Raw genomic sequence first — 24,717 nt, 5'->3', positions numbered from 1 at the left:
GTCAATGTTACTCTAAATGTACAAAGTGAAGCAGTGGTTCTAATTGTCGCCGGTAAATTGTTCCAGAGAATGACAATTCTATTAAAGAGAAGGTGTTGGAAAGTGACAGTTTTACAATGGTTTCTATCCAGTGCATTTGTATCAGCACTAGAACGTGTATTAATTTTAGATGAGTGAGTTTTGACATACTTATGAACATTTAAAGAGTATTTCCCAGTAGTGCATTTATAAAAGAAAATCAGATCAAGAATCTCCCTGCGAAATGACAACGGTAAAAGGTTTACAGCAACTAATCTTTGTTTATAATCAATGTCAGTGGGATAATTAAGAATATACCTTGTTGCTGCTCTTTGGATTTTTCAATTTTTACTAAGTTGCGCTTAGACTGGGCTGCCCAACGACACTTCCGTACTCCAGATGACTACGCATTAGTGAACAGTAAAGAGCTTTAAGTGTTTTAGAGTCACATTTGTAGCCCAAGTGCGCTTGATCATGCCAAGCAATCTATGAGATTTCATGCAAATACGATCAATGTGAGTATTCCAATTCAAGTCGAAAGTGAGATCAACACCTAAATCACAGTATTTTTTAACTGATGCTAAGTCATTACCAGTCATGATATAATCAAAATTCAGAAATTTTTTACATCGTGTAAAGTGGAGGACATTGCACTTTCCTGTATTAAAAGTCATACCCCATTTGACACTCCAGCTATAAAGAGAATGAATATCTCTCTGTAAAGCTTCACAATCTTGTGAATTTTTATCACACGAAAACACTTGGAGTCATCAGCAAAGAGAGCTAAGGTAGTCTTAGGAGATACACAGACGGGCATATCATTGACATATATAATAATAAAAAAAAGGACCCAAAATGGATCCCTGGGAACTCCTGAAGGAACAGGCAACCAATCTGAGCATTCACCTTCAACTACCGCTCTCTGTCTTCGATGTGACAAATAATTAGAGAACCATCGATGAGTTTACTTTAAATTATTCCGTATTTGAAGGGCCTATAGTCTTGCCTATACAGAACGATTTAATTCATACATTTAGACATTTCTGGCCTTAATTACTTGCACTTATTTTGAGTAAGGTAACTTGTACTGACGTCACTTCCGCCGAAACTTGCCGACACCGGAAATTGCCATAGTGAAAAAGACACCATTAATATTCTATATATTTGAAATTCAATTTAGGACAGGAAACGGTTTATCTTCTTCGAGTGGGTTTATCGAGTCAACATTTTTTTAGAATGCCCCGCAAAAACCCACGAACAAAGATCATAATTCTTTTTTATTTGTGGGAGGATGACTTTGAAACCACACTCACGGACCGACATGCACAGCAAGTGACCCAGCTGCGGAAAATATATTTCTTAGTTTCCTAAATAAGTGTGTTCATGCATGCACAGCGTATTGATAAATATTGAGTACGAAAATCGAATGATAATTTTAAATTTTCGGTGGAGAATATTCTATTGTCCAAATCTTACACTATGTATGGGAAGTAAAATATTCGCTCCTTTATTTCAGCCTGAGATTAGAACGGAAATCGGCGATTAAGGTCGGAATATTTCGGATATCAAATCGGGATCAACGAGCGCTGTGTCCCTAATAAAAACGTGGAGAATTTTATTTTCTTCCGGGCGTCATCTTACGCGACCATGTCGAGTTCAATAAACTCCACCATTATTTCATTAAAATCATTGCAAATGGGATCCCTTAGTTATAGATTTTGATTTATTGTCCAATATTTTGGTTCTGTTTGTAAAGAACAGTTTCTCGTTTACTTCCAAAATCACGTCACGTCCAAATGCCCCGTGTCATCTCAACCTACAGCCGGTGTATATGTGTGTGTGTGTGTGTGTGTGTGTGTGTGTGTGTGTGTGTGCTATGTCTATCAATTAATAAAGTAATTCCATGACTGCAATTCAGTGCGGACTTAAAGTAATTAGCCAACACTAACATTCCATAATTATATTGTACACAGAAGACAAAAAAACGTGCCTTTACAGAGAACAAAATGATTCATCATCAAAAGTTTCAGCTTTTGCCCCGTCGAGTTTTCACCGGCAGTGCGATGGTGCAATCACGTGACCAACTTGGCTTGCATCTTAAACCTTTCAGTTGAAATTTCACTCGCAAGCCTTAGAAGTCTTTTAACAAAGCTGCGATGAATTGTTTTCACTTTCTTGACTTATTTTATCCTTCTCTAGAGCTGACGAAGATATGTCTATCGCCTCTAAAATATTTCTATCGCGGTGGTAGTTAGTCACCTGATATAGGTGACATCGCTGCCGCCTGTATTGTACTTGTTTTAGGAGAGGACCGCCACAAATAGTACTGCCACAGAATACCAGTTACACTATGCGTTTGGACAGAATGGTGGTGGTGTAACCGCAGTTTCACAAATGAGAAATGAACAATTGCGATATCACTGATGTGCGCTGTTTTAAGTCCGAAGTGCAGTTTGGTATCGGACTCTCAAATTTTTACAATTCTTTCCCGATCTATCACTTGTGGGGGCTTATTTTTAAGCTCTCGGAGAAAGAAAAAACTTTCCCCGTCTTAGTTTTTCGAAATCCAAAATCGTATTTTTACCCCATAGAGTTAACACAGGGGTTGCGGCCATTTTGAATTTCAAATATAGCGAAATGTTAAGTATTATAATTGTTTTTCGCTAATTCCAAACTTTGCACGGTGACCCCTGATTTTTATTGTTGATTTGGTAAGAGAATGACTGAAAGTTTCACTGAGGAAAGTTTGAGCAAAAGTTTAAGTCTTTCACTTTCGAGGTGCATACTACCTTAAAACGAACAGTTGGTGGCCGCCCTTATAAGATAGCACAGGGCCTCGATGTAAACTGGAGGACTTGAACTTTTTCTCAAGCTTTCCGTATAAGGAATATTTCAACTAATGCACTTACCAAACCAATTGCAAGTGTAAATAACAAGGGTCACCGTGCAAATTATCAAAAAGTAACAGATATTTGGTAATCAAAATGTAGCCATCCCTTTGTTAAAGAGATATAGTCGTCGGAACTGCGCTCAAAGGTCGTATGGGACCCATACGACCCATGGCAACAACGTATCCAAGGCACTATGGTGATTGATGACAGTTAAAAAATGTCTGTCATAATCTATCATCGTACAATTTAAATGTTGCAGCTATGATGATGAGGTGCATCTAGATATCGTGCAAGAAATACATAGATTGTAAACAAGAAACTCGCACAGGCGCAGTTCCGATGACTATATCCCTTTAATTTTATGGGGGTGTGGGGGCATGAATGAAATTTTCGATTTTCACAAAACTAAGTCGATGAAAACTTCCCTTATTTTTAAGACCTTCAAAATGAGCCCCCCACAAGTGGCAGACCAGAAAAAGTCTTAAGAGCAAGAATATCTGTCCCCAAGGCACATTATGCCTTATTGTACAATACGTTTTTTAGTCAACAACTTGTGAGAGCTCATTTTGAAACTCATGTAGTAAACAAAGTCTTCATCGGCTTATCTTGATTCGTGAAAAATTGAAAATTCAATTTTTACCCCACAGAGTTAACACAGCGATGGCGGCTAATCTGAATTCGTCGTGACGGGAAATAGTTGGTAGTTTGTTCTTCTGGTACCAAATTTTACACGGGGACACCTCTGATATTTACTCTAGATTTTGAAAGGGGTTGGTTTCGAACGGGCAATAGTTTCAGTCTATCAACTTCGAGGAACTAACTACCTTAGGGACCGCAAAGCGCTTGTTTACTTTTCCATGAAAATTAGACACGCGCTATTGTACAGTTCCTAACCTACTCCACAAAAGGCCGTGAATAATTGAAACACGGTCATGACCAACTTTACCGGGAAAGCTTGATTTCAAACTGTGTTTGCAAATTCGCACCAACTGTATATATATAATATGGTTACCGAAAGGAACCGTTTATATTGATTGTTAATGTTGTTGTTGTTGTTGTTGTTGTTGTTGTTGTTGTTAATTAAAGAAGCACGACATCAGTTTAAGGTAGTGCGCGCCTCGAAAGTGAAAGACTTAAACTTTTGCTGAAACTTTCCTTAAGGAATCTTTCAACTATTCTCTTTCAAAACCAAGAATGAGAATAGGGGGGTCACCGTGCAAATTTTGGTACTAGAGAAACAAATTACCCAAGATTTACCGATCTTTGAAATTCTAAATGGCCGCCATCCCTGGGTTAACTCTATATAGAAAAATAAAATTTTCGATTTTCGAAAAACTAGGCCGGCGAAAAGTTTTCTTACACCAAGAGCTTTAAAATGAATTCCCACAAGTGGTATATCAGGAAAGAATTGTAAAAGTTATAGAGTCCGAATATCTGTCCCCGAGGCGTGTTCTACCTTGAACGCCCAACAACCTGTCCTGTTTCTACAGTTCACCGATATCGTGTTCGAAGGTAGTTCTTAATTGGATTGCGGCACGCACGGCCATTTTGAATTTCAAATATCCGTATAAATCTTGGGTAATTTGTTTCCCTAGTACCAGAATGTGCACGGTGACCCCTTCCCTTGATTTTCATTCTTCATTTTGAAAGAGAATGGCTGAAATATTTCTTGAGGAAAGTTTTAGCAAAAGTTAAAATCTTTTACTTTCGAGGCGCATACTGCCTTAAAGAACAAAATTGCGCAAAATATTATCAGTAATAATTGATCCTATAAAACTTGTCAAGGAATTCGAAAGTTTAACTTATTTGGTGAATCTTTGCTATAATTCCCAGAGTTGAGTATGGCGAGCAGAATACTTCGTTTTAATTCCCTCGTAAAGTCGTCGCAACTCATATTCCCTTCTTTGGAAGAAAAGTCCGAGAAATGAGGTATCCTCATATATTTTCTAGTCTCCAGTGAGCGAAGACGACTGATGTGAGAAAACTATACATCCGGTACTATCATTCTGCAGTTTCCTACTCCCAACTCACCATGAACACCGATACTTTTCAACGTGCTTTGACGTTGAAACGGATTTTTTGTTGCCACTCGCGTGTTGTAAAGCAAAGGAGTAGATAAGAAAAAAGCCAAGCAAAGCTTCCCCCTTGAGCAACAGGCCTATATAGGGAATTTACAGGGATTGTAGGACAGGTCAGGTGACTGGAAACACAGATATTTTTATCGACCTAGATGTACCCGCCTTCCATAATTATTAATTTCTGTATGCATACTATACTATACATACATACATACATACATACATACATACATACATACATACATACATACATACATACATACATACATACATACATACTAGTACACATACTAACTTCTCCCTGACTCGGGGGCGAACACTTCCCACCCCTCTAAACCGTAACGTGCCAAGGAACTAAAGACATATAACGAGCGGAAATGTATCAATGAAAGAAGTGTCCGTTGCTCTGGAGGGTCTTGTCATGGAAGAGTGGTCCAAAACAAACGGGGGAACCCAAAACGGGGCCCGGTCAACGTACGACATGAATGTGAAGGAGGGTAGACCATTTTTCCCTTCACAAGTCCTCTTTTGTGCTGTTTTTTTTTTGTAGGCGGGTCATCCGAGGCCATTGAAAACGCATACAATAAGAATAACATAAGAATTGAACGCCTCAACATGTATAAACAGCTCGAAGTAGGCCAGGAGATGAAATACGATGCAGAGGACTACAGACTTGCGAAAAAAGAATGTGGGACATATCAGCTGTCCTGGAGTAGCCCTGCCACCTTTCAAAAAACATGAACAGCGCGGTCATTAAACTCTACTCACACTGACCTCTCGGTTTCGAATCGGAGGTCGATGAACGGTAACTTTGCAAGCAGCTGCATAACACTTTTATACTTGCATACACACACACACACACACACACACACACACACACACACACACCATATATATATATATATATGCATGCCTCTCTCTCTCTCTCTCTCCTCTCTCTCTCCTCCTCTCTCTCTCTCCTCTCTCTCTCTCTCTCTCTCTCTCTCTCTCTCCGTGACAGTGCAACTGGAACTGTAACTTGCTCAAAGTTTGAGTTCACCTCTTTAATAAGATGTGGGGGGAGGGGGCGGTTGCTGGAACCGTTAATAAGCTGAAGGGTTTATATTGTCTGACGCTGTGTTTACGCCAGGAATAAGCATCGCTGCAACCAACTTAACGCGTTCGCCAAAATATAACGGCCCGGTTGTCCCATTTCGTGTAAGTGGTTAGCTATTGGTCTCCCCCGGAGGTTGGGGAGGGGGTTCAAAATAATGTATTCGTCCTATCGTGTAAAAGGCGTTTTCCCCTTTATTGTACTGGAGAAAAAGGGGCGTACAGATTAGTTTTAAACGTTCCATGTGTAAGCTTAAGTCATATCAGAAGTGTACAAAAAGGAACTAAAATAAACTACAAAATAAGTATTCACAGATTAGAAATTGACATTTTCTGTCAGATTGGATTTGTTGCAATTGAAACAAGTAGTAATGAAAGCTAATGTGATTTTGTATACAAGCATAGGTCGAATATTGGATGAAATAATGACAGGGCGATTAATCTTTTTCATTGCATGTGTAAATTTTCTTGTACAACTAAATTTTGCGAACTTTTTAAAACTGTTAACTCTATACTACTAAAGTGTGAATATATGACATTCAGAAGATTTGTTCCCTGGTTTAATTTGCTCAGCTCATTTTATGAAATTATTTTTTCGGTTATTCTTCTTAAAACAGTTCCGAATTTTTGCAGTGTGCAGCAGACACATGCGCTTTTTGCGCCTTTCAAACCGAATTCGTTTCTCTTGTTTAACTGTGAATTTGTTTTTTTCTCGCTTTAAAAACTTGCTTTGCACCAACCGGAAAAAATGAGATCAAGTAACTCCTGGAATAGATTGCATTGCGACGTATGTCCCCAGCTTCTTTACCCCCCGCCAACCAAAAAAAACACCCCCCATTCACCCTTTGATAGTCTACCTCATGCGATATACAATTATATCATTCTTTACTTCAAAGAGCTAAAAAGACGCTCATTCGCTCTCACACAACTTGTTTTAGCAAGTGAGTTTCTAGCGTCTAAATGGTAAACATTTAACGAAGTTTCAGCGGCAAGACGTATCCTTCAAACCAGCTGTGGCCTTACACGTAGAAATTTACGTCATTGATCTGGCAACACAACACGTTCTGAGAGCACGGCAATGGGCATCGCTGAAAAGTAAGGCGGTGAAATGAAGGTCTTAAAAGGGACTCTGAAGAAGTTTAATCGGGACCGAAGTATTTAAGCGATGTTGAACACACGGGCATTGAGTTGATCAAACTCGACTGACCCTTTCCGCCTTTTCATTCTCGAACAATGTGCCCAAACATTTGGGTTTGTTTTTCCACCAGTTTTCTGGCCCTGACCCCCTATGACCGGAAGAGACATAACACCGCTGGTGACATTTGCATATTCTCACGCAGACGCACAGAGTGAGCAATCTACATTCAACATGGCGGACCAAAAAGCACGGTCGCTTACTTCAGGAATCGGAGGCAGTTCACAGCCCGTAAGGGTGGGTTGCTACGAAATCGAGAGGACGATAGGAAAGGGAAATTTCGCCGTTGTCAAGCTAGCCACACACTCCATCACAAAGACGAAGGTAAGTGGGAGAAACGGCCCCCTTTGCGAGGCGGTGTCGCCTCTGAAACTACCCCCGATTTGCTTCTTTTCGAGTTACATGTAGGACTTCGGTATCTTCGAGTTTTAGGTTGCGAGGCAAGACCCCTCACACCCGTTGTCTCCAACGACGTGTCAGCGATGTTGCCCCCGACCACAGTTTTTACAAGATTGTCGGTGGCAGCGTGATGTGCCTGTTCGTGTAACAAGCTTGTGTTGTCATTTTGTATGTTGCGTTTTTTTTAAAAAAAACCGAAGACACTCAGATTTCGATGCGACGACGAAGAAGAGCGATGAGAAGTTTAAACACAGTGACACACTGACAAACATACACACAAACGCTAACGGTGATTTTACTCGCGCTGCCGTGGATGCTACGCTCACAAGGATGTGAAAATCGTTAAGCTGGTTTAATGACGTGACACCGCGTCAACTGAACGTAAATACTGAGTCAACTGCGCATGCAGAAAAATAAAATCAGCTGATTACAGTTTCATTTCTGAGAGCCGTCTCCATTCTGTATACAGTTTATTTTGACTCGTATACGATACGCTGTAGCTAAACAGTCACTCGGGGAATTTGTCACTCGCGTCGACATGTTTGTTTTATTTTTAATTAGACGACGCCGTGCATGACGTCCGATGGCAGTTTCCGAGGATTTGTAATCGATCAGAAATTTGACGAAAAAATGGTGTGATTTCTGATGTTGAATTTAAAAACTGCGTACCCGATTAACGTACATCGAGGGGTATGTCATTATAAACCACTGACGACACAGCCCCCCTTTTTTGATGATTGCTACTTCAATCAGGGCTCGTAGGATATTTTAAACGGCCGGCAAATATGTTGAAAATGTGAAAAAAAAATATTGCTTAAGAGGAAACTGTACATACCTACACCGTGTGTCAACATTATGGCGAAGAACATGTATTTTACCACTTCTAATTCTATGTTCAGCGTGGGCACTGTGCTTGTATCTTTGTGGCAAGTTGGAGCCTTCAGGGCACATGGAGACCCAGGGTACATGATTTACTAGATGTGTTGATTTCAAATGATTGCCAATCATTGCTGCTTTAGTCACTCAAAAAAGACCTAATTAATTAAGTTTTCAGAATTCACAGAGTGCTTCCTACTCTATGAATATAATCCAGGATTTCAGATTTACAGCGCATCGTTATTGTCTGTGCAGCCTACAAAAGTGGGTCAGTCACAGCGTTGAGAAGCACAGTGTACCTGTGTGTTGAATTTACCTATCCGTGTTGAAGTTTGCGTAGTGTTTTCAATTTTTAATGAAAGAGAAGCACAATGGATAAAACAGCCACATAAAAAAATGGAGTGCGGAACAGCTGATCATTCCGCTGACATTTCCACGCTTTTTTTTTCTCTTCAGTGGTAATCAACATGCGCGTAAACTATTTTTCGGAGTGCCTGAAGTAATTGATTTATTTGTTCAAATGTCACCTTTTTATTTCAACGTTGCCCTTACGGTCGTTGCAAAACAGAAGTTGTATTTTCTGCACCACCATATTTCCCCTGTAAACAAATCAATGCGTACGCTTATTTATAGAATGTCAAATATTGATGATATTTCTTGCCCAACGAAAGGATAGGATTTTTTTTTTGTACAGATTGCAATATGTTGCTGTGGAGTGATGCTATGAGAAGATATTGTAGGTCAGCAACTGGAAGTTATAGAGTCACTGGATTTCTTTCGGGAGAAATTTCCCTAATTTTGCAGAAAGAACCTGTAATTAATTCATACTACAAAACATGGCAGGGAGTAACTCTGTCATTGAAACTATGGTCTTTTAATTCAAACAGTATGTTTTTATTGGTTTGAACTCTCAACCTGCATTGCAGTGTTGACAATAAATCTTACTGTTGTTCACCCTATGATACCCATCACCCAGTTGGCAGATTTAGTGTAGGTAAACCCATCTTCCACCATTCCTCCTTTCAGTGTCCGCTTTGTTAAACCCTTCTGCCATCACCCTCGCCACAAATTCATGGTCCCTTCGATGCCCGGCTCCCTTGCTGCAGGGGTACGCTTCTACACCCATCAACCCACCAGGGTGCAGGTTTTGTGTGCCTTACAGTACTGCACTGATTGCCCTCTTGAAAGAGCCCCTCTAACATCAATCACCATATCTCCAAGTTCAGTACACCCATCAATACCCACCACCCTGTCTGCAAGTTCAGTACACCCATCAATACCCACCACCCTGTCTGCAAGTTCAGTACACCCATCAATACCCACCACCCTGTCTACAAGTTCAGTGTACCCATCAATACCCATCACCCTGTCTACAAGTTCAGTGTACCCATCAATACCCACCACCCCGTCTCCAAGTTCACTACACCCATCAATACCCATCACCCTGTCTCCAAGTTCAGTACACCCATCAATACCCACCACCCTGTCTCCAAGTTCACTACACCCATCAATACCCACCACCCTGTCTCCAAGTTCAGTGTACCCATCAATACCCATCACCCTGTCTCCAAGTTCAGTGTACCCATCAATACCCACCACCCTGTCTCCAAGTTCACTACACCCATCAAATTGATCAATACCCAGGGTTTTACATGACGCGCATTTCTGCGTCCTTTACGCATAAAACCGGACGCAGGACCCCTCAAAAACTAAACCACGCGTCCCTTGGGACGCAGCAATATCTGTTGCTGGTGTACACCTTGCGAAGCTGCTGAACACGTAAAACACATCCCAGTAAACCTTACCGACCCCGTACTTTAACCCTTAAAGTGCCGCGTCGGTTTATAAACCGACACGGCATTCTCGCTCTCAGCGCCACGTCGGTATATAAACCGACAGTGATTGCGTTCTATGCTTATGCCTAACTTAGCTATGCATTGCCGAACTCAGCCAGAAGGAGGGTATTCCTGACCCTTTGAACCCAGTTTAGTACCATATAAGGACTAAAATAATGACATCATGCAGCCTAACAATCGAAAATTCCAGTAATTTATGCGAACTTTCTTCAAAAGAGGTCAGCGGTTTTCATGAATATTTAATCAGGTCTGCAGTTTCACCCGTACGCGGATACGGCCACAGTGCATTGAACGAAACACGTACGTACGTTTTGAAAGCTTTACCATGCCGTAGACACGGAAGACAACTATATTATGCCAAGCTACTGCCCTCTGGGTGATAGAAATGATAGATTTTACAGTTTTTTTGAGAATATTTTATGGAAAAATGACGCGATTTGGTGACCAAATCGATCGCGATAGTGAACTTACGAACGTATCGGCGGCCAAGATGGCGGCACTGTGTGATGCCTAACTCTCGACATGGAACCCGAGGTTAAGGTTTTCGAAGTCCAAAACATGCAAGATTGAGAAATTTGTAAGGATTCGGTTAAATTGAAGTGTATTTTGTGAATTTTCAAGCGTTTGACTGCCAAAAAGCCCCTTTAAACTGTTGATATTTGACCTCCGGCCGTCCTGAAGCGAGACGGCCATAACAGTCGACCCGGTTTGTAAATGAAATGTAGTTGTTCTGAACTGTTGACATTGCGAGACATTTCCTACGTGTTACGCATTTTTTAACTGAAATAAACCGGACATGAAACTTTTTCTCGATACTTAGTGGTTTCTTTCCATTTTGTGGCGTGCTTGTCAAAAAATGTGATCAAACTTGGCGAACGGATTGACTAGTATGTATGGTAGTACGAGTCCGTGACTCGATAAGCCACAGATAGTTACACACGCGTACGTGAATTAAACTAATGTAAGTTGGGTCAAACACCAAAATTAATCGATAAAAAGGTTAGTGAAATGTGTTTTTGTCTTCAACTCTTCATTATAGTTATACAGGCGGTTCAAACTATACAGAGTCAGTTGAATATGCCCTATAGTTGTGTGCATGTGTTGCACAATAGTTACCCCTCCATGTACAATATGGAACCTTGTTGTCTCTGTGTATGCAAATTAATACTAATTGAACACAGTGAAGACCATGGCATTGCTATAAAACATTTTGTGAAATAAATGGGACCCCCATATTTTGATGTAGGACTCCCATTTTCTAACACCAGGAGTCCCAGGGACTCTCAAAAGTTAAAAGTGATGTAAAACCCTCAATACCCATCACCCTGTCTCCAAGTTCAGTATACCCATCAATACCCACCAACCCATCTCGAAGTTCAGTGTACCCATCAATGCCCACCACCCTGTCTGCTTGGAGCATTCTAACCTTCCACACCCATCAATACCTTCACAAGTTCACCAGCGATGTAGAAAATGGCTGGCAGCCGGCTAAAATCAACCGGCTGTCAGCTAAAATTAGACAGCTACGAAAATTTAGTTTTAGTGAATGTGTACATACACTACTTGTAACTGCCTGTACTTTTATTTTTGCCGACTGTAACCAAAATTTCCTACATCCCTGACTCACTGTAACAATGCTACACCCATCACCAGTCTACTTAGTAAGTGCCCATGCTCGAGCACGTGCCAACTCCCAGCTTTCAATGAAATTTTCAAATTGAGGTGATGTTCAGAAAAGCACCCAGCCTATTTTACATTGTTTCTTGGGTGGAATGGGAAATAAAAAAATCTAAATCACTGTATGTGACTCTCGTTCATTGTACATGTTTTGGTCGCATCATTAATTCTCTTTTCATATTTGGTGGCCCTTGAGTAGAAAGAGCCGTTTGTTATGTGTTTGACATCCAACGAAATTGACACGATACTTTGAATATACCTATTCACACTTTTTCTTCCTTCTTTTCGCAATGAGACCAATCATTTCCCAACGTGCCGCAACTGCCCACCCCCAATTTCTAAAGAAAATTACAAGCTCCATATAAAGGATAAAGGAAGTAGCTTTGCCTGATTGAAACATCACTGAACGCCAGAAAGTTGTCCCTTTAGTGAAGAAAATGGTACAGAGGCATGTGTTTCAGTGCAGGGCAGACTCAAAGAGATTCCAAAATTGATTCCAAGAGTTCGTAGATGCCGTATACCACTCTGGTGCCATCACCATATCTGCAGGGGTCACTGCCCTCTCTTTTTGCCATCTCCTAGATGGCATGTTCAATACGGATCATTAGTACATGTCTGTACAGATCTGATACTCAGCAACTTCAGTATTTCCCTCCGCGCCGTCCTTGTTGTCTTCATTTACCCCTTCCACTACCATGGTTTGGCCCTAACCCATTGTTATCAATGGTGAGTTTGGACCTGTTGACAGCTAACAGGGGCGAACAGGTTGAAATCACTTCCATGGGCTAGCCATTGTAATATCTATCTTCTGATTCCATACCCGCTTTCATATGTGCCTCCCTCCCCGTTTTCAAAGCAGTGGGGTAGTATCAGACCTCGGAGGGTGAACAGGTTAAACCAGTGTCGAGGGGTGACATAGTGTGTTAATCCACATTGTAACCCCGATTTTTAACGGTTGTCTGTCCGTCACTTTGAGAGAGATAACTAAACAACAGTATTGGGAACAAGAAAGTCTATCAGAACACACGACTGCACAATCAATCTTGTCGTATAATCTGAAAGAGCAACTTCCCTACGGTGTACAACAATTGTAGAATTTTTTTTTTTAAACAATGGCGATGATTGCATTCTAAGGTGATTTACTTCCGACAACTTATGATATTTGTCCTCTTGATGAGCGTTTTCTATCTTGTGTGTCGTGATGACAGTAATTTGAATTGATGTCAGATCATTAGGTTGATAAAACAGAAGGCAAGTTTTTGCTGAAATGTGCACTGTTATCATAGTAAAAATTCTCATCCTCACTCATACAAAGCACACACACACATATATATATCCACACATACATACATATTATATATGTGTGTGTGTGTGTTTGTATATATCTATATACACACATATGCATCAACACACACAAACATGATGTAAGCAGTAAACCACACCAAGCGATGGTGTACCACGAGATTTTGACCAGTTCATGACGTATGCTCAGGTGATAGCGAGTGCATATTCAGAGTGAACTGGTCAAAGCTTAGAGGTATACCCATTGCTGGGGCGGTTTATGGCCATGGTATCATAACGGAGTATTGAAGTTCTCCAGTGAAATGTTGAAAAGGGAAATTTCCTCTTAATAAGCGCTTGCACGTGTTACAACGGTGCTATATCGTGGTAATATACAATGGCCTATTTTCACGTCTTGATCATTCAGATCACTTTATTTGTCCCATCAATATACTGGTATGATATAACTAACAACATTTATGTATGCTGTATGTTCACCTGCTCTGATATACATGTACACGTTGTTCTGCCATACCAATTTCATCGTCAACGTATCTTTTAAGAAACAATGTAATATACACTCAACTTGTGAGTGTATTGAAATTCATTGTATAATACATATAGGTATTCAGAATTGCATCGGTCATGAATTTTGGGCCCCATTCTATTTTTTAATAGCATGCATGTGAGGTGAAGGTTACGTTCTTGAATTTTAATTTACAAGGACGTTCTCTCATTACATGTACATGTGTTCATGATATTGATGCATTGGCCTCGCATTTAAAGACCTTCAGATGACAAATAGTTTTTATGTAATGTAAAAGTAGGTTTTCTGATATGGTTTTTATCATACTATTGTTGTGATACATGTTATCTTAAGATGACCCCTCTCTCTCCTCCCTTTTATTTACCACCTCCCCTCCCATTAAAAAAAACATCCAACTACAAATATAGAAGCGCATTTTGGTTTAAAATACTAAAACCATACAAAGTGACTACATGTAATACCTTGATCAGAATACAGCAGTTTTATAGAAAGAGTGATTCTGTGAAATGGTTTGCAGAAAAAAATGTGAATGTGTCAATAAGAATGCATGTATGTCACACCGTGTTTTGGATTAGTGAGAAAAAAATCTTGCAACTTGGCATATTTTGAGGGAAATGGAATGTTCCCATATTTGCAGTCTGTGAGATGTAACTGCATAAACTTGTGTCTTTTTATAGCTTAACTGAGAAATATAGGGCCCACTATCCCGTAATGGAGCAGTCTTGCTGGTTTTAGGATGTCTTTATAATAAGTCCCTCTAGGACTGTTGAATTTTCAACACACAACATACCCCCTAGGACTGTGTTGAATTGTCAAATGGCTGTTGTGATGACAGAATAACTTTAGTCTGAGTCTGAAAAGTTTGACAGAACGATGTTGATCTGAAGCTGAATCATAATTTCAAGTACGTCATCACCTCACAAATGGCGTCCCGTGTTCCAGCCTATTCATTGGCCATTTTGAATCTTAATGTCGGGGATTTTCTTGATTTTGCTGATTTTGTTGAAAGAAGAAGCTAAGAAATTTATGTTACGGGTAATACGCGCTTATAAAGTGACAAACTGAAACATTTGCTCAAACTTTCCTCAATTTAAATTTAAACGTTCAACCTTTCTCTTATCGAATCAAGAATAAAAATCAGGGGTCATCGTGCAAAGGTTGGTACTAGAGAAACAAATGACCTGAAATTTACAATTATTTAAAATTCAGAATGTCTGCCATCCCTCTGTTAACCTGATGGGAAAAGTAAAATTTTCGATTTCGAAAATCTAAGAAGGTGAAACTTTTTCTTACTCTGAAAGCTATAAAATGATCCCCCACAAGTGGTGACATTCTACCTTAACCCTTTCACCACCATGGTTTGTCCCAAATCCATTGTTTTCTATGGTAAAGTTGGACCTGTATACAGGGAACTGGGGGTGAAAGGGTTAAATGTGTACAAAAGATGTGCAATAGATGCACATGCTATATAAAAAACAACAAACCTGACACCACCCAAGCTTGGGGAGGGGGGGGGGGTAGTTATCGTAACACTAGGCGTTAAGAGAAATCTTTTTCAATGCAAAACATATTTTCCTTTTCTTCCTCGGTCATTAGCGTCAAAACTACAATATAGGTTTCTTTAAAAGCGGAGCTGTCGTCATGGATAATGACGCTCAATTAGCTGGGAGCTTGTTAGGCTTCCAGACTTGACGGACACAGAATCATTTTCACCTTGCTGAGGTGGTCTTTTCGTGATCGGTCAGTGACTGTCATCTTGCATCCAAAAATGAATCAACCTTGTTTTTAGCATCGCTGTCAGCGATGTGGAGCTTACTGTATCAAATAGTTTGATGTGTACAGTGTGCAGCATCCGTCAACTTTTTACATTCAAAGCTTCTTCTTCCAAATGGCCAGTCTGACTCTATATGGAGTACAGGTCTCCAGGGATGACCCTAATAAGATTTGTTCAAATTATGATGAAATATGCAAATTTGTATTTTTAGTAAAATCTTCTTCTCCTTAACAGCTAGTCTAACAGCTTTAATATTTGATATACCGGTAGGTCCCTAGGGATCACCTTATTCAGATTTGTTCAAATTGTATTTTTAAGGCAATTTTTGCCATTTTTGATCAAACATTTTGTTTCTCCAAACCTACTCATCTGATAGATTTGATATTTGGCAGACATGTTCCTAGGGATGATCGTTATTATTATAAAATCTTCAATTGTGTACATGTGTATTTTTGCTGCTATGTTTGCCATTTTTGGTCAGGCTGTCCTGAAGTGAGCCATCAAAGATTTCCACTTTCTTCAACAGCATGTGTCATAAATAGTTATTCTCTACATAACACAGCGGGCTGTAGTGGCCAGTAGGTTGCCTGTTTTCACATAGAAATTGGCACTAGAAAGAATAACAAGTCTGGACCGTTGTATGTTGTAGGTAGCCAATATGAAGAACCACTGTGTCTTTGAAGTTGAGAAAATGTTTCGGTCGTTATTATCGACTACTTCAAGACTCATGATGCAGATTATTTCGTGGAGAAGCTTCAATCTGTCTGAGCGCAAAGTGACCATGATATATCAGAAGAGTGCTTACTAAAAAAAAGAAACCAAAAAACAAAATTGATCCTATTTGCAATGCTAATTTGATGGAATATATTGCCCTTGTGACTTGACAGCATTCCCGATGACGCACAGAAAGTTTTCCATAGCCATGTGTGATGACAATCATTACGTGTGTACATGTACATGCTGAACGCCAACCGGAGGCTTTTGCAGTGAGTTGGTTTGGCCGTATGACACACAAAAATTCTAGAAAGGATGGGGGAAATATGAAATGTTCTGGTTTAGTGAAAGTCTCGTGATACTCAGACAGTAATGTGACAAATTTGTAGCGTTGCTTTAGGTAAATGTGACGTAAAAGGTGACAAGATCACAAAGTGTCCGCTGTCAGTTCGTCGGTAATATGGTGTTAAGATATGCCTGTGTATGTCAGCGATAGGGCAGTCATTGAAGCATCGCCACTCAGACTATAAACGTCATTCACACAAGAGGATACTTCATGTTTGAAACATAGATGTACGTCATGCCAAGTACATTGTGAGACAAAGACGTAACTCCAGTAGTAGCATTGGCGCTGATTCTTCGTGCGCTGTGACTTTGACGCAGATGCTAACGCAACTCAAGCCGAACATCAGGCGTGTGATTCGGCCATAATAACGACAACAGAGAAAGGTGGCTGGCCTCACTGGATTTCCAGTCAGTTTGAAAGGCGGCTGCAATTACTGTGTCATTCTGTTCAACCAAACATGAGATGATTACCCTTCTCAGTCACTCTGAGAATTTCAATGTCATCAACTTTATTGTCAAGGCATCGGCCGTAACAGTCTTGGCTAATCCCCTGTTACCTAAGTGGGTCATTGTCGTTTTAGTGCAGTGTACAGTTATCCATCACACCGTGTTGTTCACACCGCTCTTCAGCCAAGACCCTCAAAGACAATAAAATTCATTAATCGTAAATCAGTGAGAAATGCCCATTGCATCATATCCCAGCTTGACAATAACGAGTGTTTTGGTGATTGCTGTGTTGTACCAATTAATCTGACAATCGGTGACATAATTTCCCCACTGTGCAGGAAAAGCTTGGGAAATCCTAGACAGTAAAGGGGGAGGATTCTGGCTGTCCAACACTTCCAACAGTGATAACTTTGGTGTGTGATATGGCATGTAGGGTTCAACATTTTCAGGTAAACTTTGCACAGAAACTGTTGTTGCTAACTTGTGATGTTGCAGTGCTTGGGGGTGGGGGTGGGTAGGGACGGGTGCTGGCCCTACTGGTTTCGGTAGATGGAAGCTTGGTTCACTATATTTTCACTTATCAGGCAATCAGTCGCTTACATTGGAATTTTCAAAATTTACACCATTGGATTAATTAAACTAGTTTTCAGAACCTGCCGTGGAGCTGTACATATCATTATGGGCAACTGTTTAACCCCTTCCCTCCCCCCTTCTACCATCACCACCTTCACCCCCTCCCATTGGTTGAAATGGCCAGTAGCTGTAACTCATGACTTTTTCACCATTTTTGTTTTGATTGTCAAGGGCAAATGTCTTATTCTAAACTTGAAAGAATGTTGACAAATTTACTATTTGCTTGTCAACACTGTGTTTACAGATGTAAAATGCACTGTTTATTGCGTATACTTGAAGTTTAGTCTGGAATTCACTCGTCAACAATAAAAAAAGATGTCTTCGCATGTACAGACTGAGAAGAGAAGCTGAATATTGTGTGTGTCTGTTAGGAGTGGGGCAAGAAACTGAAGTTGATATATTAAAAACAAAATAGTGGAAAAGCAAAAGTTAGAGCTAATGGCCATTTAAGTGTGCCAGAATTTACCCATGATGCAATAAATAAAGTGTGTCAAAGTGTCACCATCGAGTGTATATGATTGGTGCACATCAGAAACTGCCAGAGTGTGTTGAACAGTTGAATGGCCAATCAGCAAGCTCTTTGCAAACTGAGGCTGGGCATATTCTCTGCAAGGAGACATCTGATTGGATAAGATCAAGAAAAGTAGATCAGCTTTATAGCTTGTACCAGGTTACACTTTCACATAAAAAGAACAAAAAAAATGTATTGCTTTTTTGGTGAGGCCTGTGGGGAGAGAGCACCATATGAAGATGATTTTAAGAAAGCATGTGTGCACACACAACATTGAAAGAGCTTGATATTATGTAGGTTTTTCAAAGCTGTGCATGCGTGACTGCCAGCCAGCCCCTGATGGAAAAAAAAATCGAGCTTCCTTCATTTGTAATGAAGAGTATGATAACACCAGGGTCTCTCGGGGAACAATTAAGTAAACTCTACTTCCAAGTGTCTGTAAATTTCCGCCGTGATTTATGACTGTGTCTGTGGGTGATGACTAATGTTGTTTTGGACATGCTGCGGTGTGTTGTAAAAACCAACCCACATCCCTGGCAAGCTTTCTAGTCTCGACTATCAATTTTGCACCGATGATGGATGACCTGTGCCTCTCCCACCCACCTGCTCGCACCGGTTTTGGCTTTTACGTGATCCAACTTTGCCTCTGAACACAAAAAGCTTACTCCACATGAAGGGGGTTTAGAAAAAATGAGGGGGGCAATTTTTCCAGTCATCAATTCATTTATGATTCAACTTCAAGGTTATTTGTTATCAGTACGGCATTCAGACCTTCTGCAATCTCAGAAACTAAGTCCAAGCAGTCGGCTGGGGCCTTTTCAAATCCCCAGTTTGACTTCTCCAGGGTTGATTCGCTTTGTTTTCTGGATCTGTTCCTCGGGGAAGTGAAAGAGAGATTTTTTTCCCTTTCTGTTCAAAGAGGATGTTCAGACTGCTTGCCTTTCTTTGTGCCTGTGTTTGATGATGTTCGGCCTCTTGCCCTTATTGTGACCGCCCCGCCCCGTCCACACTCACTATAGTCACTTGATTTGTGTCCAATCTTCTGTTTTTTTTCATAAATGATGCCGCTCAAAGGATTTCGTTTGCAGAAAGTCGTGCAAAGTACCTGTATTCTCTGTTTGAACAATGTGATTAATTACACCATTGCTTTTATCGCATAATTCTGGGAAAATATGCAATCATTTGAAGTTGAAAGTCCTTTAGCTTTAACTGTAAGTGTTCAAAGTATTTTCCTTCTATCTGAAAAATACAGTTTTTAGTTCTTCTCATAAAATGATAATGAAATCCTCAACATTCCACTTGTTGACACAGCCTGTACATGTGCATATAGCTGCGTTCAAGCTAAAGTTCAAAGTTACTTTTGACATCAAAATTATAGTCATGACTAAAATTCAGCGTTTAACAGAAATATTGTACACAACGTTCTGTATTTGCAGGGCGTAATTTTCATATTTCAGCATACTTCTGAAAGAGGGATACAAAAATCTTGTTTTCCAGAAGAAAATCAATGAAAATATCATATACCAGGTGTGATTGCTGTTGAGTTAAAAGGGCTAGAAGCTGTAACATTTGACAATATTTTCACCTTTTGGTTTTGATGTCAACTATATTCTTTAATTCAAACTCCCCCAAAGAATTTTGAAACACCCACATTTCAGCCTGCCAACACGCCATGTGTCCATGTATGTGTAAAATGCAATATTATTGTTTACCTTGGAATTTCAGTCCGGCCCACAATTCACTTGTCAACAATAACAATGCTGTATAGACTGAGTGTACACACGTGCAGCTGACATGCTGGAATACTGGGTATCTCAAACTGCTTATGACGAGTAGCCCAGGAGACTGTAGTTGACGCTAGAAATGAAAAGGGCGATCATATCATTGAAAGTTACAACGACTGGCTCTTTTAGGATGCCTTGGCAAGATATATTGGCACAAGAGCCAGCGTAGGAGTTGCGTTACCAGCAGCAGCGCGCCATTATATAGGTGTGATTCGGATTTCGTCCCCCCGACCACACTGCATTGTTTCTAGGGTGCATTGACGAGAGGCACATCCTCTCCGTAACAAGGAAGAAAAGTGAAGGAGTTAAAAGAAAAAAGGAAGCCTTCTTTGGCTTAATTAGCGTGTGCGTTCACAATGCATGGAGAATAAAATGAAGTCTTACGGGAATTCATTTTTTTGTTCCGATGCCGTAGTTATCATATAATGAGCTCATTTGCATATGAACAGGTTTATACACGTACTTCGCAAACTACGCCGCGGGATCTAAAGACGTATCGAATATTATGGCTGTATTTCCAATACCTTTATAGTTAATGAAAACACTTTTGGGATCAGTTGACTGAGAGAAATGGATGAGGGGTGGAGACGATTTATTTCTGCGGGGAAAATTTGTTTTGAAGACGGTGAATGGAGTCTAACCATGTGATACATGAGAAACTACTGATTAAAAAATTCCCCAGAGATGCAATTAATTTGCTGTCTTTTTTTTGTCATGTATTGTGGTCTTTAGACTACTCATATTGTTGAAAGGGAATTGTCCCAGCCGCCTGATGCAAGAAAACATTAACATGCAAGTTGTGTAAGTACAGCTTGTATTTGCATGTCGTCTTTTTCGTCTGTAGTTTCGAAATCTGAATGTAAAATCCCGAACAGTTTTCTGGGTGCTGTTCCCCCCCCCCCCCCCCCCCAAAAAAAAAAAAAAATTAAGGGTTATTATGATGACGACAAGATGAATGTCGTGTGTGTGGATTGTGTTATATCAACCGTAAATGAGCAATGTGCGCACCGTAAAGGACTGTCAATATATGTACAGTGAAATACTTCATGAGTAGGGTCCAAAGGTCAGACATCCCCGACACACAAGTACGTTTATATAAACCGAAGAGTTAACATCATATAATCGTCAGGGATGTTCATCTGTAAGCTGAACAAAGCCCCTCTATGCACACGCTGTTTATAATATCATTTCACAACAGTGAAATATAGATACATGTAGATATTCCAACTGCAACCTAGCAAAGTCGTTATTGTCAGCTGATTAAAAAAAAAAGATTATTATTTGTGTTCTGTCTGTTTATCTTTTAACTGTGGTCATTTGTGAGTCGTTGTTTTGTTATTGTTTTGGTTTACTTTAGGAAACTTTGGAGCTGAAGAGTTAGAAAGCTGTTTTGAAATTTCATCTTGTCGTGTGTAATTACTTGATCCGTAAATGTTGATGACGTATCCAGCTATACATGTAATGAAAGATATGTGTGCGGACATATTCAGGATATCCTTTTTAATAGCCCACCACAGACCTTGTTCAAAGATTAGAAACTCGATAGCGCCCCTTTTGTTTGTTTACCAACGGATATTATGAATGGCCAACTAGTGATCTTTCCATGTACATGCAATCAATTTTGATTATCAGCTTGTTTATCTGCTCCCCACCTAGTGATAAAAATATGAATTTTTGAAGTCAACGTAATGTTTACGTCTCTCTGATCCAGCCTGCCGATATCAGGAAGATATTAATTTGTTTTAAATCTTATACTGACTCACTACCATGGCTGTATTTGTCAGCTACGGCTGTCCCTTGACCATCAAGCTTTTGTGCAGATGTGTTGTTTCCATATGAAAGTTGCATGGAGAGGTCACTGTCAGGTGAAAGGTCACAGTCAGGTAAAAAGTCAAGCTTGAACTTTTTTGTCTTGAGAGCAGTGCTTTGCTTCATATTGTCCCTCTTTGTACTATCAAACTTCAGTGCTGATAATGTTGTTTTGTAGAATGAAGTTACATTGAAAGGGCACAGTCAGGTGAAAGGTCACAGTCAGTCTTGAGAGCACTTGTTTGGTTCACCGTTCAGGCTGTCCTCCCTGTACCGTCAAGCTTTCATGCTGATTGTGCTGTTTGCAGGATGAAGTTGCATGTAGAAGTCGCAGTCGGGTGAAAGGTCGCAATCAGGTGAAAGGTCAAGCTTGAACTTTTGTGTCTTGAGAGCACTGCTTTGGTACAGACTGTCCTCTCTGCACCATCAAACTGTTGTGCTGTTTGCAGGATGAGGAACTTGCATTGAGAGGTCACAGTCAGATTAAAGGTCACAATCAGGTGAAAGGTCGAGCTTGACTATTTGTGGTGAGAACAGTGCTTTGAATCGGCTGATTAGCATAACAAACACAATGTTATGAAAATATTTGCACACTCCAGAAATAGCATGGTTTCTTGCCTGGTCTTGTAGCCACATATCATTGACCTGTGTGTGACCTACATGTGTAGTGTGTGTCATGGCATCATACATCATTTGTTCCTTTGATGGTCCGTTAGACTAGCGTCATCTTTTGATGTCTGGAATAGAGATTGTACAAGGAAAATCTATTCCGGCATGAAATTCAGGTGTCAACAATTAAACATGGAATGATTTGCGTCACACTTAATACAAGCTGTGTTTGCGCCAGACATTTAGACTTGATTTTGAGAGCGGAACAAGAAAATATTCTATCAAAAAAAAAAAATTATGCACACAACATTAATTAAAACCGTTGGTTCATGAAGCTTCAAGGGATGGAGAGGTGGTTCCTGAAAGTTGATGATGGCACACCAGATGTGAGAATGCGATCACCGTAGGCACACTGAAAATACTAAACATGAAAAATATTGAGAGCCCAGTTTTTTTAGCCTTTTCCCAAAGTTGAGAAGTTGGTCCTCTGCCCGGAGAGGCTGAGAAAGTCTGGCTACAGATTCAGCTCTGCATTGTGGATGCACTGACCCAGCAAATTTCTGTGTGGTACAAGAACATTTTTCATATTACACACACTTGTTTTTTTTGTATCCGGCAGAGAAATTCCTAAGAAGTTGAAAATTAAGTCAAGAGAACTCAGAAAAAAAATATAGTGTTGCCATTTGTACTGCAAAGAGAGTTCAAAAGTGTTTTGAAATTTTGTAGCCTGCATTAAGCATGAAGGCTAAAACTTATCAATTTTACAAATAGTCCTATGTATTTATGTCTCATATTTTGGCTTTGTCACCAACTTGGATACAGTGGAACAGTTTTCAGTGTAGTCAGTAAAGTATACTACATACAATTTTGGGCTTATGTGCAGCATCTTGGAAGCTGTTATCCAGTTGGTTGGCTGAATCTTACCGTTATCACTGAATTATACACAATAGACTCCCTAAGTTGCTGTGAATAGTGGCAATCGACAAATCAGATATAACCTGCCGAGCCAGCTGCACATAAGCTGACATTTTTTGAGTGTAACTCTCTGCTGTACAGTTGATGCAGTCAGTGTTGATGTCTCTATGAAACAGTTCTTGAAAGAAAAATGTCTGAATGTGTATGTATCAAGTAACATCACGTTTAAATTGAGAATATTTTCAATTCAGATAGAAAATTGTATTCCAGTTTATCAAAGTGAAAATGCAGATTTATTTTCTCACGAATATTTGACTTTTACAAAGTTTTTTACAGCGACAGCACCGACCTTTACCAACAGTTCAGCCCCCCCCCCCCTGCTGTAAGCCTATCTCTGTATATATGTGCAAAGGTCAGTCAGAGGTGAGAGGGGTGGCCCAGAGATATAAATTTTTGGGTCAAGGTCGAATGTAACTGGGTCAAATGGAGTGTCGGGGAACCAAGTCCTGGAGATTTTAGTGTCTGGGTGCACTATATGTTGTGCTTGCTTATGCTATCCTTAGTTTTGTTGCCTTTACAAAGGTTATGTGTCCTTTTAAAGAGTTCTGAGAAGTTTGTTGTTCATATTGTGTTCCTCTACGGTTTTGACCAGGTGCCAGGACACTGAAAGGAGGCATCCATCTTTGATGAGGGGGTGGTCACAGTGCTTAAGTGCAAAGTTTGGTTTTTCCTTTTCTCAAAAGTATTTCTTAGATTTTTGCAAAATATAAGTACTATTCAACCCCCCCCCAAAGTGTACTTTTTTGTCAGCTGACCATGTGAATGTTTTGTCCATGAATCATCATGGTTTAAAAACAGAAGGTTTGCAGATTTTTTGTCCAGTTTTGATAACCCCCCTACTAAGTTAAATAAATGGAACATCCATGCTTTGTTGTTCTCCAGGTAATATTGAGTGAAAAATATCAAATACGAATGTTGCGTAGTCCTGTCCTTGTTGTCACACATATAGACAATAATAGCAAGTCCAAATATGTCTTTCCCAGAGTCGAAATTAAGATGTACCACTTGAGAACAAACAATGTTAATTAAAATTGTGATTTTTTTCAACCTTTTGAGTGCTGTAATTTTTCCAAACCAAAATTTTAGTGCAACATTTTTACCAATTTTATGAATTTTGTTGAAATTTATTTGATAATGTTTCACCAAATTGACATCACACTTCATTTGCTACAGTTTTTTATCAAAATGTTGACAAAATATCTGAAA

General features: G+C 39.9%; 1 protein-coding gene across 4 annotated transcripts in view; it reads left to right on the top strand.

Moving 5' to 3' along the window:
* The first annotated feature begins 7,123 nt into the window (after positions 1–7,123).
* LOC139129927 (serine/threonine-protein kinase SIK3-like) overlaps positions 7,124–24,717 on the top strand; it is a 77,599-nt gene continuing 60,005 nt past the window's right edge. The window contains exon 1 of one of the 4 annotated variants that reach the window (XM_070695621.1): positions 7,124–7,598. In XM_070695621.1, coding sequence (XP_070551722.1) covers positions 7,368–7,598 — 231 coding nt within the window. In that variant the 5' untranslated portion in view covers positions 7,124–7,367. The remainder of the gene's footprint in view (positions 7,599–24,717) is intronic. The other 3 variants (XM_070695619.1, XM_070695618.1, XM_070695620.1) reach the window with 3 other exon arrangements.

Source organism: Ptychodera flava, chromosome 3 (genome assembly GCF_041260155.1).
Source record: "Ptychodera flava strain L36383 chromosome 3, AS_Pfla_20210202, whole genome shotgun sequence".
Lineage (NCBI taxonomy): Eukaryota > Metazoa > Hemichordata > Enteropneusta > Ptychoderidae > Ptychodera > Ptychodera flava.
This window is presented reverse-complemented; position numbering and strand designations above follow the sequence as displayed.